The sequence below is a fragment of the Agelaius phoeniceus genome, chromosome 3 (assembly GCF_051311805.1).
Source record: "Agelaius phoeniceus isolate bAgePho1 chromosome 3, bAgePho1.hap1, whole genome shotgun sequence".
NCBI lineage: Eukaryota > Metazoa > Chordata > Aves > Passeriformes > Icteridae > Agelaius > Agelaius phoeniceus.
Genome location: NC_135267.1, coordinates 57464105 through 57480731, shown reverse-complemented (window position 1 = coordinate 57480731; position 16627 = coordinate 57464105). Strand labels below are relative to the sequence as shown.

The 16627-nt window shown below is 37.4% G+C and overlaps 1 protein-coding gene across 4 annotated transcripts in view; it reads right to left on the bottom strand.

Annotated features, from left to right (window-relative positions):
• The window catches only part of EYA4 (EYA transcriptional coactivator and phosphatase 4), a 140621-nt gene that overhangs the window by 43119 nt on the left and 80875 nt on the right, over positions 1-16627 (bottom strand). For 3 of the 4 annotated variants that reach the window (XM_077175343.1, XM_077175344.1, XM_077175345.1), the window contains exon 4: positions 1880-2004. In XM_077175343.1, coding sequence (XP_077031458.1) covers positions 1880-2004 — 125 coding nt within the window. Of the gene's footprint in view, positions 1-667; positions 752-1879; positions 2005-16627 lie in introns of all 4 variants that reach the window. The other variant, XM_077175346.1, reaches the window with a different exon arrangement.

The window sequence follows — 16627 nt, the reverse complement described above, 5'->3', positions numbered from 1 at the left end:
TGTTTACATCTATGATTAATCCCATATGTAATGTAACGATGTCACATACAGAGTTATTATTAATCCTTACAACTTCTGACAATTAATAATACATGTCAGGAAACTCATAAATGAAAACAGCTTGGAAAATTTGGCCAAAATTTTGTAAAGTGGCAAGTTACATGTGGCAGCACATTAGACATAAGCTTTGATTAATAATGAAAGCCTTAGTAGGAGTAAGAACAATACTGTCAACCTTGACTTGAGCTCAGGCAATCATGTAATCTTTTACTTAAAAACAAAAGAAAAGCAAATGGGCATTCTGTGAAAATTCCATCGGTCTGATTTCCACCAATGCCGACTACTGGCACTTCCCAGCAATGCTGAACACCACGAGACAATCCCAGTCACTCAGAGCATGTAGACAGCTAAGCTAATTATAAGCGGGTTAAATTCTCCTTGCTCATCAAATGACTTTCAGAGCATTGTAAGATAACTGCTTGTAGCAACTTCCTAACAGTTTTCTGGCTGTGGGAAAAGCCTTTGAGAAAGGGTAGGGGAAAAATGCTCGGGGTGAGGGGGAACCCCATGAGAAGTGAGTTCAAACTGCATAAGAGAAGACCAGAGCAAATGGAGAGAGATGTCACACAGCAGTCATGGGGACACACCACACACGCATGCACTGTACCAGGCTCTCTCATACTTGTTGCAGAGGAGGGAGTACTGCAACTCAGCAACCAGTCTGCAGTATTTAACACAGTCATGTTGTCTCCTGAGAACAGCAATGGTACAACAGTTCATTCTCCCAATGTCTGTTCAGTGTAAATGAATAGTCTTCAAGGCAAAGCAGTGTTTTGGCACTTTAAGTCAAGCCTTTTAACTGTATTGGTTTTATCAGTATTATTTTAACTGGTTTACTTATGCACATCGTATAACATAGAGGCATCCAGTTACTAGTGTTCTTTAATAGCATGCTTGACGTTTTCTCTTCTTTTTATGCTGGAATAAGGATTCTGTTTAAAAATATGGTTCATCCCTTCTTTGCAGAGCTCAGTTACCCTCCCAGGCACATCCACTTGTTATTAACATTGACAGACTTTTATTTAAATAGAGTAAGTGAATAAAATGCTGTACCTTGTGGCCAGAAAGAACAAACCAAAAAAATTTTTCTTAGTACCAACTGTTAAAATAGACAGTAATGTATAAACTGTAAAGAAGGAACTCTAGCTTGACTCATTTCCATGGTGTCACATTCATGGACTGCACCTCAGAATGTGGCACCCTGCCCCCCACTGCTATGGTAGGATTGGTTATCTGCAAGCATAGGAATATCTATATTGTAGTTGCATGGCACTACTACAGTATCACCTACAGCAGTAGGTGATACTGTAGTGACCAGTTACTGCTGAGGAAAACAAACAATCCCTTTATTACAAACTTTCATTACCTCCCAAGAAATGAAATTCATCAGCAAAAAAACCTTCCATATTTCCTAAGTCTAATTACTCTTGATAGTGATTTTAATTTAACATAAATGCAAGTAACTCAGGGTATAAGAGTAAATTATTACTCATCAAGGAAATATGACACTGAAAATACAATTCATTTTGTAAGTTACCAACAGGTATAAGCAAATGTAATGCTGTGTCCAAATCAAGCATTCAAAAATTTTCCTTATTTCAACTTTGCACCTTGTTTCAGTTCTGCCTCTTACTTTAGTTGGTGCAAATCAAAGAAGTGATGTTGGAATTAGAACTTTACACTTGTATGACTGTCAATTTTTCATCATTCTTGCTGGATTTATAAACAGGTGTACAGTTATTCTTGAAACGATGGTAAAAATGCCTACGACTAAAAACTAGCCAAAACTTTCTCTGTGCCAGCTGTGTCTTATACTTACCTCCTGTTCCATTTGTTGTGACTGAAGTGCTACTGAGATTAGATTTATCCAATTTGGAACTACCTGGTGCATCACTACTTCCAACAAGGTTATGAGGACTGGCTAGATCCTGCATTTCCATAGACCTGTTAAAAAACAAGGTGGCAGTATTAATGCATTGTGATAGTGTCTAAAATAATCTGCTTTTTCTATAATAACTTTTTTTTTTTTAATATGGAGGGTTTGCAATGCATCCAGATTAACAAATCAGTGCAGGTCCCTTTGACATCTTTGCTTTTTACCAAACCTAGGAAAGTAGTTAACATCAACAGGGCCATTATCTTTTTTAGGTATTTCTTTTATATATTATGAAGTGACACGGGCTTAAGAAACTTCCCCTGAAACACACCACAGAGTTTGTGCATAAGAAAGCTGAAACAGAACTTCTAACTCTCATTGTCTGTATTCCAACCACCAGCAGTTACTGCATCCACGCTGAATTACAGGAACAGCCCATACAAGGGAATGAACAGAACTTTCGTGTACATCTGGAAAATTCTTCACTCCTACAAATGTGTCTGCTCTTCTTGGAACTCTTGATAGTTGTTTTCTTCTGTGTAATTTCTGGGAAGCTTGCAAAATTTCAGGTGGATTTAGGCTGCCATGAATTCCAGCCTCACAGATACACTGGAGGCCTGTAGATGTCTTTCATGCAGTGACAACAGATCTGCCTTTCTCAAAGACAGAGCAGACAAGGAACATTTCTTGTTAGACTGGTAATTGCAATCCAATTTGCAGTCTGTGCTCGCCCACTCCTTCTTCATTTATATATTAATTACACAGATTTTTTCCCCCGGAGAAACAATTTTCCTATATATGTGCAAAGTTGCCAGCCCATGTGTAACAAGAGAATGATTTACCATATGTGTACTCCAAAGGCCAACAGAGAGATTGACTTACAGAGGATGTGAAAGCCCTATTACATGGCAGAAGGCTGAGATGGAGAGGAAAGAGATGAACAGTTGGAATGGTTCAGTAACAACAATAGCTCCCAGGTATTCATATTCTGACCAGGACAATCAATGGCAAATCATTAAGGGCAATACCCAACATCATAAGAATTTATTTCAAGTTTCACTTTGAAACTGCCTATCTTCTGTGCTCCACAGATCCTGCTCTGTGGAAAAACAAACAAAACCCCAGTACCTTTCCATCAAATATGGGTCTGCTGGCTGAAACTGGATTTTTTCCCCTCCAGAAAATGAAATTATCTGGCTTTTATACTCCTAATTCTGCTGATCTCCTGGATGATTTAATCCCTCACATTACATTAATTTAACCCAAGACAGAGATTCAGAGCTTTATGTCTTGAATATATTTGAGAAAATGAAGGAAATACTATATCTCAACTGGGAAAATAAATGGAAGCTTTACCCAAAGCCACATGAAGCAAAGAATCCCATTTACTCAAGTAAATCCCATTTACACAGTCAACAATAAGATGCTCTGGCTAAGCCATTGGTAGGATAGCCTGCCCAGAAGCACTCTGAATGAGCAGGAAAAAACTGATATTGCTGCTGGCCATGCATCAGCAGGTAGGGATTTTACAGCCATATTCAAGGAAATGAAAAGGCATAAGATGAGATTTGAACTGCATTGAACACAATTTCTTCATCTAATTGTATATACATTTCTACACATCTGTCAGCAGTGCATTTTATTTGTTGTCTACTGGAAATGTGATCAGTGTTAGATGAAATAAAATGAACTCAGGTTGTTTACAAGTCTGCCAGGTTTTGTTTAGCAGTTTCTGTACAAGTCAAACAGCTAAAGGTTAAAAAAAGTCTATGGGTTTCCATCTTGTATGTATTTAAGGGAGCAGAAGAATGCTACACAAAATAAACAATGTGTGTTTCATCGCATACACAGCGTAATGCTCCCCACGTGTTCACTTGGCAGTTTTAAATATCATGATTTCCTCTTGAAGTATGATCAGCACACAGATACCCAATGGGCAGTTCCAGCTTAGAAAGTCCACACGTGTGTTTTTCCCCTTGGTTTGCAAGAAAGTTACAACAATTTCTTTTCAGACAGACATACCTCATTGCCACAGATGCAAACACTTCAGCAGCATTTTAGAAGCAAAATCACTGGTTCACCTACCTAGTCTTTTTAAGAAGTATCCATTTTAAGTACTTTTCACAGTCAAATGAATCAGGTTTTCTTAATCAAATCGGATCTTTTTTTCATCAGAAAACAAAGTCCACTAACTCTCATTTTCTTGGCAAAGAATATAACCAATCAAACTTTGTAAAATGAGTATGTTTTGTTCCAAACAAGCACAAAAGCTTCTGTGCAGAGAAGTATTTTTATCATCCTAATTTATTTTCTGTAACAAAAAAGACATCCCATCCACAGACATGGCGAGTTAATTAACTAAAAGTATTTTTAAATAGTGCCTTCACAAATAGACATTTTTTCTGCTGGAGTAAAAGACATCTTGTACTTATTGGTAGTCCATTCAGAATAAAAAGGATATCCAAACCAATAAAATTTTCACAAAACCATGTGTATACATTGTATTATCCTGGGTGCTCCATCCTGTGTGAACAAGTACAGGGATTATTTTAATATATCCCTATGTGATTTATTTACAGAAGTGCACATGTTGCCTTCTGTGTAACACATATAATTCAATTCACTTTTCTGGATATATTTAGTTTACCTTTAGCCTAAAGACTTCTCAGGAAGATGTAACAGACTTAGTAAAATCTTATCTTCCAGTGAATGCAGGATTCAGGAAAAATGCTTAGTAAAATGGACAAAATAATTCCAACATCTTGAATTCATTTTGTCAAACTAAATGTTTATCAGAGTCCTGCTTTCACTGACTTAATCAGAAGCAGGTTCAGGTTCAGTATGTGCTTTCCTGCACTAAAAAAAAGTTTAAAAGAAATCTCTGAAGGAGTAATTAATACTTCTGAGTTTCTGCAGCTATTTATTAAAGACTGCTTTCTAGTAAATGCAGTGTGTTCCAGTTTAGGTGGAATAAAGTTTATTGTTAAAGGTCCTTAAAAAACTACACTGTACAATTTTATTTTACGTCTTTTGTTTCTCTGCCACGCACATAATTGAGCTTTAGTTTTATCCCTCCTGCAATATCTCAAACTGCTATTTTTAGAATAATTAAGTAAAATTCTACTTTTTATAAAAAGATGCATTTTGTCAGGAAATGGATTGGATAAGAATAAGTTTTAATTATCTCTTGACTGTTTGAAGAAGATTTGCATTATTCCCAGCTTCTGAGCCAAAACCTGAAACCTGGCAAGACAGATTCGTCTTTTATTCTGCTTTGGCTGTGCTTAAAGCCTTTGAAAGTTGGTATTTGCACATGCTTAGTGGATCATTTCAGAGGCTTACTGGAAAAGTCTCTAAAACATCCCATTTCACAGATCAATCTCCCAGATCTCAGTGGGCTTTAACTCCAATCTGTGGACAACCCTACCCAACTGAAGAAGGTCTGAGAATCCGTGTGGGGATTCTGAGCCTTCCCCATTAGAGCATATTCTGTTCCCCAGCTTGAGGTTACATCTTTTCAAGGGTTTCAAGCCTATGCTCAGAAATAGATTAAGGAACAGCATCCAAAGAGAGAAATTCCACCCTCCTCTGTCCCATCTTTACAGGTGTGGACAAACAGAACTTGTGCCCCACCCCAGACCACCCAACCTTGCCCAGAAGGTGTAAGTAGGACTAATTATGATTGGGCCATGTGACAACTGCATCTCTCTATTTCTGTGCAGCTTTCACTTGTGTTGTTTTAAAGGCAAAAAGCCCAAGCCTTGCTTCTACAGTTGTTTTTAAAATTCTTCTTTTTTCCCTCCCTTCATTACAATCACATATTCATTTGTGCACTGCAGACATTAAATCTATTTTCAGAAAATCAGGGTTGCTATTACTGTGTTATCCATCTGCATTTCCAGTTTAACTATTATTAAGGTGGACTTAGAGCTGGGTCCCTCCCCAGCTGGTAACTCCATTGATTATTAATTCTACAAGTAGAACATATTTATATAATTTTCTTGAAAGAGGTGATGTTTTAAAATGTAAACTTTTTGCTTCATAATTGAGTTCAAACTTTTTTTACCAACAAGATCAAAAGTATGAAATAATTTATCAAAGATTTATAAAAGAATAAATATTCTAACATGAAAACAAAGTACTTCAAATCTCAGCCTAACCAGAACATTTTACAAATACCATTTCCTTTGTGCAGAATTTGAAGCAAAATCCAAATTAGAGGAGAACTGAAAGAAGGACTAGATGGAGGCGATTTAAAATTGAATAATTTAATTTAGTTTGTAAATAATCATAGCAAAAATTTTTAAAATATTGAAAATTCTTTGCTAGGAAATTCACCACATACATCTCTTTAGTAGAATCTCATGAAACTTCACAGAGGCAAAAATGGATATTATTGTTTTTATTACTACTACTACTACTATTATTATTATTACTATTATTTTTAGGTTAGCTTCACCCCTGTTTTTCTAGTATCCCTCCTGTTGTAACACAAATTCTTAAATACTCCATACTTTCTCACAGAAACGTGGAGTCTTGTCCATTTAAGTTATCAGCTACCCTGGAGATTCTGAAATTAAGCAAACTTTCCCTTTATTTCAAATTAAATTTTAGTGCAATACGAAAGTTAGATAACAGAACTGTTCAAACTTGGCTAAATCTGTTTCCTACTGGTATCAGCTCAGCTCTCAGACCAACTACACTGTTTTGAAGACAAGTAGATTATTTTTTTTTCCATTTCCTACATAGTTTTTTTTAGGCAGAGCTTTCAGCCATGTTCTGAACAGGACAAGTGAGCTCATCTCTCCTTAATATGCAGACTGAACTAGATCATACAAGCCTTTATTCTGACAAAAACAATCAAAATGGATGCACACACACAAATGTCATTTGTCCAATCTCATAAAATCCTCAAAAAAGTTTAAAACAATCAATAATTTAGATAACACCACAATTATAAAGGCTTTTTTCCCCACTGTTTTGGGGTTTTGGTTTTGTTTGTTTGGTGCGGGTTTTTGGTTTTTGTTTTGTTTTTCTTTTAAATTACATTCATAGTTAGACCAGATATTTTTCATGTTTACTTGCACCTACAAGAACTGTAAATAATGCAATTAAAAAGAAGTTACATCAACACTTCAAAGGTTATAGAGGGCATTAAGAAAGAAGGTGAAGAGAGAGAGATTCTGGATGATGGACAGGTTGCCAGAGAATATACAATTGTATACAAATTCATGTACACTGACACAGACACATCCAACCTTATAATAATTCTTTGGTGCTCAATATACACAAAAACACGCATTTAAGTGTATACACAACAAAAAACTTCCCAACACCTTTCCACAGAAGACCTCCACCAATAATGCAACAAAACACGCAGCCAAAAATCCTCCTTAAATGAGTAATATTTCCAATCATTTAATCAACCCCAAAATAAAAGTAAATATTTTCTTTTCCAGATGCTTTTGCACTGTTTGTGGCAGTATTTTTCAATTTTTTTGTCAGTGTAAAAGGTAAGGAAGGAAGAGCACAACCAATGAAATAAATCTATTCCATTGAGACAACTACCCCTCTTGTTTACCCTGGCTCATCAAACCCACCTATAGATCTTAAGCTTAGTAGATGGCCAAAATAGCAGAACTTTTGCTATTCTAGGCACAATATCCCAAAAGCTGCTCCTCCAACACACAAGTTCTGAAAACCTGCCAGATTTAAAAACAAATAATAGTACTGGACACTAGCAAGACCTCCTTCTTGCTCTCCTTGAGGCCTCCTTTCTTAACTTGTAAAACAATACAATGCTGAGAAGCAGTAAAATAATGTAATGTTATATTGATAAAGCCAGCAAATGCTCGTCAGAGTTTTATTTTATTACTTTTTTTTTTTAGCAATACAGAAAACAAGTGCTTACCTTTTTGCAATCATTTGGGGATAGGAGGTGGATTATAGCTGTATAATTTCTGTTTCTTATGTGTTTGTAAGCAGAGTGTCAACATTCATATTAAAAAAGTAATGGAAAGAGGCAAAAGTAAAGTCACATTCATATTCCAAGAATAAAAATACTCCCATCAATCTACAACCAATGTCAGACAGAGGGTACCAAAGAGAGGGAACCTTAGTGAAACAAAGAATTAAAACATCCAAGTCTTTCTGCCATGTTAAGGAATTCCACATAGGTAATAAAAAAATAAAAATATCACAAGGTTGAGCTTTGCAAAACTGTAAGTATGAAGTAAGAGCTGTACTAGACTCTCTATGGAATACTCATTACAAGTTTGAATATCACCATGCAGCTTCCCAGCACATGAGTTCAAGCTCACAGGAAAAGAACCCATATCCAGATATTGCAATAACTGCACTGTGGAGAGGAACAATAATTTGAGGAAAATCCAAAAGTGCCTGATTTTGTTTAACAGCTTTTCTGGATCTCGAATAAACTGCTTGTCTTACAGAGGATGGGACTCCTTAGGTAATTCTTTGGGGTATAAAAGGGCACAAGTTGTGATTGTATCTCAGTTTTGCTTTCCTGCCTATTGTTCTTCACCTGGCTATTCAAACCTAATACCAGGAGAAAAAACCCTCCTGCAGACAGTATTACTTTACAGGAGCTGTCTGACCGGCAGACAGTGTCAGTGCCTGGGATGCACTTGATGCAGAGGGCTCGGCTGAGAAAGTGGGTGAGCAGGTTTGGTGACAAAGGCCGGCATTGTCGCTTGCCTCCTTACGCCATTCACAGCTAAAGAAAAAGACATTTCTTTTAACAGCACTGCAGCATCTTCCCCAGCCCCCATTCCCACTTCCCCAGTTAAGATTTTGCTATCACCCTCCCTTTTTGTGACCCTGTGCCACCTTGAGCTTCTCCGTGCTTCCTAACAATTAGGTGTCAGATATTTTTTGTCTTTATTAAATCTATGCCTCCCTTTTTTCTCACCGCAGGAACAATTGCCAAAGGTTGAAGATTTTGTTAATCTAGTATATGGCTACTGCTTTAGTAATAAGCTGATAATAATTTTTTTTACTGAAAAGGATATATGTATTTGTTCTTTCTGACTCTAGTGAGAAGATATGACTAAATACTGTGAAAGATAATTGCTTAAAAATTCAAGCTTATTTTAGTTGGAAAAGAAAAACTGGTATTTTCTTCTTGTGCCTGAAAGTGAGAAGTTTAGCTTTGCTCTTATGATGATTAAACACACCAATTAATTTAGACAACTTGGATTGTTGTGCTACATAATTGCTGAAACTATTATTTGCTTAAAAGCCAGTAACTGCATGGCTCCCCTTGTTTCTGATTGACTGAGACATTTTATTTCAGTTTAATGTCATTTAATGTGGTTTCCAGAAAACCACAGAAAACTGTCTATTCTAGTGCAGTTCAGTCAGCCACAAATCCACATTACAATAATTTTTCACTGCTTTCTGACTTTTATTGGGAATGAATGTCATTTCCCTGTCACAATAAGAAGACAATGCAAAATTAATTCAGATTTCCACACTTTTGGATAAAACATAGAATACCTAGGAGCCATTTCTGCACTCTCCTGTTGGACATGTAGCCGACTTCTCCAAAGCCAACAACGATTAAAATAAATAAATAAAAATCAAGACAAATCAGGGGGAGTGGAACTTACTAAGTTATTTACCACAGCATAAACTTCCAGCTCACATGCTCTATGCTCAGGAGATTGTTCAATTACAAAACACAGATTCAGAGTAGGGAAAGAGGCTGACACTGAAAAAATAAGTAACAGGAGGTACTTTTTTCCATATGCTCCTATTCCACATCATGTCTCCACTCTCAAGTTTAAAATAGGTTTGAGTTGATGAAAGCAAATAATAGTTTTATATGGGAAACTGCTCCATTCTGATATAATACACTAATGTACACACAAAAGGCAAAGCTATGCTGAACAATACCTTCTGGCCAGCTGGGTCCCAGCCTTTCTGAAATCTTTTCTGGGCTATCCTAATGTGACAGCCACAGTTTTGATGGGATACAATTTTAGCTCAGGGTTTACACTCCAATTACTGGAGGAAGTATCTGGAAAGAGGCAATGTGGGTGTCTGAATAGATAATTCCCATCTTCTCAAGGAAAAAGGCAGCTGGTTGGAGAAAACCACTCCAGGAGCCAGAGAGAGAACATCTAAACCAGTGAGTGTCAAGGGCCTGAAGGAATAGCAGAATGAGGGGCTGGGTGGTCAATTCTTTGACTCCACGTAGAGACCATCCCAAGGCTGGGCATGTGAATGGAAAACACATAAAGGTACACAGGCACATGCTACTTAACAAAAACAAACAAACAAAAAACCCAAAACATTAAAGTAGGTTTTGAAGTCCTTATGTGAGTATTTAAGCAAATCAAAAGTGATAATGACAACACACTTCCATGGGGAGCTGTCAAGTATCCAACTTACATGAAATATAAACTACCAGTTTACAGATACATAAGATCTAAATGAAAGTCTTTGGATCACAGGGCGACATTTTCAAAGATTAGTTCACCCAACAGCTTCTGATCACTTCCAGATGTGACAGATGTGCTGTGGTTCTGACAACATGATGTGCTGTGTCATAAAAAAGCAACAAACACTTCTGTGGAGATGGCTGGAATGCAAACAGCAAGCCTGTGGCCTTCCCCCCTGTGCCACTACTTCTGTACAATGACTGCTCAGAGTCACATCTGAAAAATCTGCTGGAAATTTCAGACTCCCTTCCACATCTCTGGCAGGTGGACATAAGGAACAGGTAACAAACCCAATGACTGAAGATCTCACAAAGTCCTTCTTTGGTGGTTTTGAGTCTGATTTGAGCAACAGACTGTTTCTCATATATACAGAGGAATGTGGAGATGATCTGCTCTGCCAATTACTAGTCTGTTGCTAATCTGTCTTCTGTAAAACACAGCCTCCAAAATGACACTGCTTATTGCAGTCATAATATTATGAATTTAAATATAATAATGTCAACTGTATTCATGTCAGACAATATTTAAGCAAATATAAAATTGAGAAATCAGAGATGAAGGGCTGGGAATTTTGCTGTTGGCTTCAGTGGAACCTGGACAGCATGATGTAAGTGCGAACTCATATTTTCATTTAAAAAAAGAGCAACGGTGGGTTGTGACTCACCCTAAATTGAGATGTCTGTTATATTTCAAACTAGTTATTGTAACATGGTTCTTCTTCACCAAAGCATGTCCAAAGCAAAAAAACCTCTTTCAGTTGTGCTGTATGAAGAGTGACCATACCTCACTTCAATGTAATTTCTTTAGCCACCAGTACAGGGGCCTGGCAAGAACTTCATCAGCTTCCAGAAAGGATGAGTTTTGATGACAGAGTAGGTAGAATACAGGAGTTGCCAAAAACTTGTAGTTTTCATGCTCTATTCATATTTTAATGCAAACATTCTGAAACTTCTCTTGGTAAATACAATATACAGAGAATTACTGGCAAGCAGTCTTAACGTGGGAAACATTAACACATCTCACTTTTAACAGTGAAGTTCCCCTTATAAGTTAAACCTGATCTGAATCTTGGCTCCCAAGACAAATATTCTGTAGTTTACCTCATGTGGAGCACATTATGTTTGGCTCCAAAACAGTTTGTGTCAAAAGCAATTATTTCTGTTCTCTAATCGCAGTCCCAACAATAAGTTTGGTTTAGAATATAAAACAAATATATGCAACTTGCTGACAGCCTGATGCCTTAACTGCTTCAGCATCTGACCACTGTAAGGGGTAGCTGGGCACAGCCATTCTGCATGGCAAGGTAAAATAGGTGTGCCACACACACATCCCTTGTCATTTTGCCCAGGATGACCTTAGTACCTGGAAGAACCTAAAAGAATTTTACATAACTACACTCAAAACAAATTCCATTATCCTGAGCAAGAGAGAGAATGATGCTCTGATAAATGCACTGATGCTGGATGTTCTTCACAACTGATATAAAATGACTACACTTCATTTTGCTTTGCTGTTTGATTTCCCCAAGTTATTTTATAATTTGAAACTTAAAGCGTACACACCTTTTTCATTTGGGGTGAAGTAGGTGATTTTCCTAAGAGTTAATAAATACGTGTCGCTGAGAACTCTGGGGCACAGTTCCCCTCCCCTGAATTATCCCCTTGGGCCACAAGAAGGGGCAGGTAGCAGCTGCAAATCTGTAACACCTCCATTTCCAGCTCAGCCTGCATGCTGATAAGCCAGCCCCCAGGCCAGGGCATACCTGCCTGCCTGGCCAGAGCCACAGGAGTGGGGCACTGGCAGAGCCACCACTGCAGCCCTCGCTGCCCCAGCACACACACAGCAGCCCTGGGAACCAGCCTCTCTGTTGGCTACCCACCTTTAGAGCTCCCTCTGTTCAAAACATGGCTTACACCAAATGGTTGGACCTCACCAAGACTTCTGACATAATGCTTAGCCTTTTAAAATCATTAGGTGTCCACCTCTGTCCAAGTACTAAGGGAAAAACAAGGTAAAGGAAACAAGCCCTGCAGTGCTGTTGGTTATGTCCACCCACATACTTTGGATGCAAGATTCTAACTTCACTGCATTTAGCACAGGTTCCCCGCTGGTTCCCCAAGAACCTGGTTTGTGAGACAGGGCAGAGTGTGAGATGTTCATAATAACATGACTGCTTTTTAGAATACATTTATTCTTGTTTCTCAGCAAATGTTAAAATATTGCTGTTGGGAAACATGGTATAATAATGAAATGCTAAGAGGGATGAAAGTGCTTCTCTGGTACTATTTTGAGAAAGTCATGAAAAGCACTACATCTTTGAGAGCACAGGGGTTTATTTTCTATTTAATTTAATCTACATAATTAGAAGGAAAATAAGACATAAGCCTGAAATAACATAGGAATAAAACATGATCTTATGTCTAGTCACCTGCCAATTACTTCTACGCTGAAAAGCAAATAAAATCCCAAACCCCTTAAAAAGTAAAGTGACAGAGATTTAGTTGTACATTGAAACAGAACTTAAACGGAATTCACCAAACAGGATGTCCTCCCTCTCTGCCCTCTTCTGCACTCGCACCACACAATAAATAATTCTGTTAAAAAGTTGATCCGTGGAATTGCTTTATTTATTTGGGCACTGCATGTGCGTTTCTCCATAGCTCTGCCAAACATACCTTCCCACAGACTTGTTGCTTCAGTCCTGGGCCTCTCTTAAATGGCAGACACAAATCCCCAGTGAATTAGATTGAGACCATCATGCTAATTTTCACATTTAACCAAAACCAGATTTAAACTTATGTTTTCAAAGGTGGATGGCTAGTGGAAGGCAAGTATATTTCATGCTTTTAAGAGGAGGTAAAGTTACTTCTGCTCTACAAATGACATTAAGAAATTCCCAAAGAAATTTGACAATAATACGAACTCAGAACACAGTAAATTATATCACTTGGCAGCTAAACTGGAGAACTAAGTCCAGAATTGCCAAAAAAACTCAAGACACACATTTGGATATATGGAAAGCTTTGAAATGACTAACAGAAAGGAGCCTGCACAGGCATCTTGTGAGACCTATAAAGAACCTTATCAGTTTGGGGTTTTTTTAATAAAAGTGTTCAAAAGGAGAAGATAGAACAGACAGACCATCTGCAATGTAACCACATAAAAGACCCCTGGGCAAATCCAAACCCATTAGCAGAAGTGCCTGACAAATCTGACAAAGAGCCAGATGCTGCTTATGGAGAAGCCTCTTTCCCTCCTTGTCATCTGGGTCCTCTGACTTCTGTTCCCAGAGGAGAACAACACTGACTGCTGCTCAGACTAAGCTGAGTGTGGAGGGAGCTGAGGCACAGAACTGCTCTCTGATAAGGCTGTCTTAGCATAAGGAGGGGAGGCAAAGCCTAAAATATGACAGCAGGCTTAACATGCATTTGTGTAATGTGTGGAAGATGTAGGTGGTAGGAAAAAAGAAAGTAAACTTGCAGTTACCTTATTTACATGTGGTCTCACCTTATTTGCATGTGGTCTCTTTTTATCTGGATTTTTTTGTTGTTCATTCTTGTCCTTAGCTGTGATAGAGTTAATTTCTTCTCAGTAGCTGTAGCAGCGCTGTTTTGGATTCAGCACGAGAATGTTTTGGTTTTGGTAAGTCGTGTTTATCCTAAGTCAGGAACCTTTTTCTTTTGTGTCTCATGCTCTGCCAGTGAGGAGGTATGCAAAAAAGGCTGGGAGGGAGCATGGCTGGGACAGATGACCTGAATGGGCCAAAGGGATATTCCACACCATGGACTACCATGTCCATCTTAAGAACTGGAGGAATTACCCAGAAGTGGGGATTATCTGAATTCTGGGACCGGGTCTGCCATTAGTCAGCAAACAGTGAGGAACTCTATTGTGCATCACTTGCTTGCACTTTTTTTTTCTTTTTATTATTATTTACTATAATTAGATATTTTACTTTGTTTCAATTATTACAAAGTCTTATCTCAAGCTACAAGTTTTACATTTGATTCTTCTCCCCATTCCACTGGGGTGGGTGTGTGGAGAGTGAAGTTGCGTGGAGCTTGGTTGCTTGCTGGGCATAAACCATGACAATTCTATTTTTATTTCCTACTTTTTTTCTCTAATGACTGATCAGGGCCTAGTAGGATGGTAAAGAGGTAAATTCTGGTATGGTAAATATGAGCACAGTATAATGGTGTTAGTTAACTGTTTACTGAGTACATGGGACTGGCTGACAACATTTAAAATGTGAAACATCTAGCCAAGAAATTACACTTAAAAATATCTGAGAAAAAATGTGATTAATGTAAAAAGCCAACCAATCTCAGAACAGGAGATTTAGATCTCAATGGGCATTTTCTTTTTATTGTCTACATTCTTCTCAGAATTTTTTCAGATATATTTGAAGTGCAAAGTAGGTGGAATCAAATACTTTTACTATTCAGGCTCACCAATGGTAAAATATATTTAGAGTATACAAGAGGTCAAAGAAGTTGGAACAGAGTCTGAATTAGTTCTCCTGTGCACTGCTGTAATGTGATATGACAGAGCAAAAAATAGACCACAGGAGAAAGAAACAGAGCTCCTTCTCATTGTTATTACATGTGCTGCACACGTAAGAAGAACAAACACACTTATTTTACGGTTCAAAATCCAGTTAAAATTTTAGGATAAGGCTCTAAGAGACTACTGGATCAAGCAAAAACATTTGTAGGTGTAATCCTAGGTTATCTTCTTTCACCCAAAACCAGTATTTACCCTAAGATATTCCTGCAGATTCAGCAATTATGTAAGTTTGATGGATACATTAATTAATCCAGAAATCCTGCTCTCTTTAGCAAACTCAAAAATCACAAGGCACTTTGATCTTCAAAATCTCCAGATTACTTCCACTAACATTTCTGTTAGAATCTTGTTTATCCAGTTTTTCAATGTAGTGATAAAAACAAACCAAACCCCAAAACCAAACAAAAGCCCAAAAATAAACACAAACAAACAGACAAAAAAATCCCTTAGGTTTTGTTGCTTTCATTCATTCCGAATTCTGACCCATCACTGATTCAGGTTAATGGAGACCTTAACAGTGACATGATCTGGCTTGGGATCACAGGGATAAATTATTATTAATATCACAGAAAATATGTTATGTCCAATATTAACAAAAAACCTCAGGAATTTTTAACAGACATGAAATATAAAAAAATACATTAATTTTATTGTTATAAGCCACAGGGATCTGTTAATATAAACCATTAAAATACTTCCCTGTGATGTCATCAGTTACCATGTATTTGCACTCTAAATAGATTGTTGCAATTTCTGTAAACATATCATATACATTTTTAGAACTCTTTGGGGGTTTGATCCTGAGCCAACAAAACCTGGCGGGCAGACAGTGACCAGCTTCAATAGGCCTTGGGTAATCAAAAGAGTGATATTTTTAAATTTAAAGCATGAGAACATAAGTGCTCAGAAGGCAGAGAGACACCACACAGACTGATCTAAAAAAAAAGGAGAGACTTGAATTGCCTGAAAACTACATGCCTGACAATAAAACTCACGTAGCAAGGCACTACTCCTTGCAGAAACTGTAGTGCAATTGTCATGGTTGCTGTGTATCACTCAGTTACACGTATGTGAAGAATCATCTCCCAAACACTTTGATTGATTCCAACTGCCTAAGTGGCATGCAGACTAAATGAGTGCACAAAACTCTAATAAGTACCAGATTTGTATAAAACATTCTCTTCAAGCTAAGTCTGTCTGTCCCAGAATGTAGTCTTTATGAGAAATCTTATTCCACAATGAAGTTATTTTAAAATTGGAAAATTGTTGTATGTTTTTTGTCAGTCACTGTCTTGACTGAGTAGTTTGGGCTTGATCCTGCCAAACATTTCTCTTAGGTGAATTGCTTGTAACTGTAGTGGCCTCACTGACATGAATGCTATACTCTGGCATATACCATGCCTCTTGTTGACTATTTTTTCTTCTAGTCTCCAAAATTACTTGTGACAATCTTTCAATTTAATTATCCTGTCTTTTCATAGAAAATTTGTTTTGCTGTTTCTCCTTATACTATGCTCCAAGTCCAAGAAATACCAGAAGCTAGTCAAAAAGTCTTTTCCCCTGGCTAAAGATTAATCTTATTTTTAAAGGTTATTCCCTTCTGGAATTGACCAGTTATGCAGAAATGCTTGATCTGTAAAATTGAAAGAAATGCTTTCAT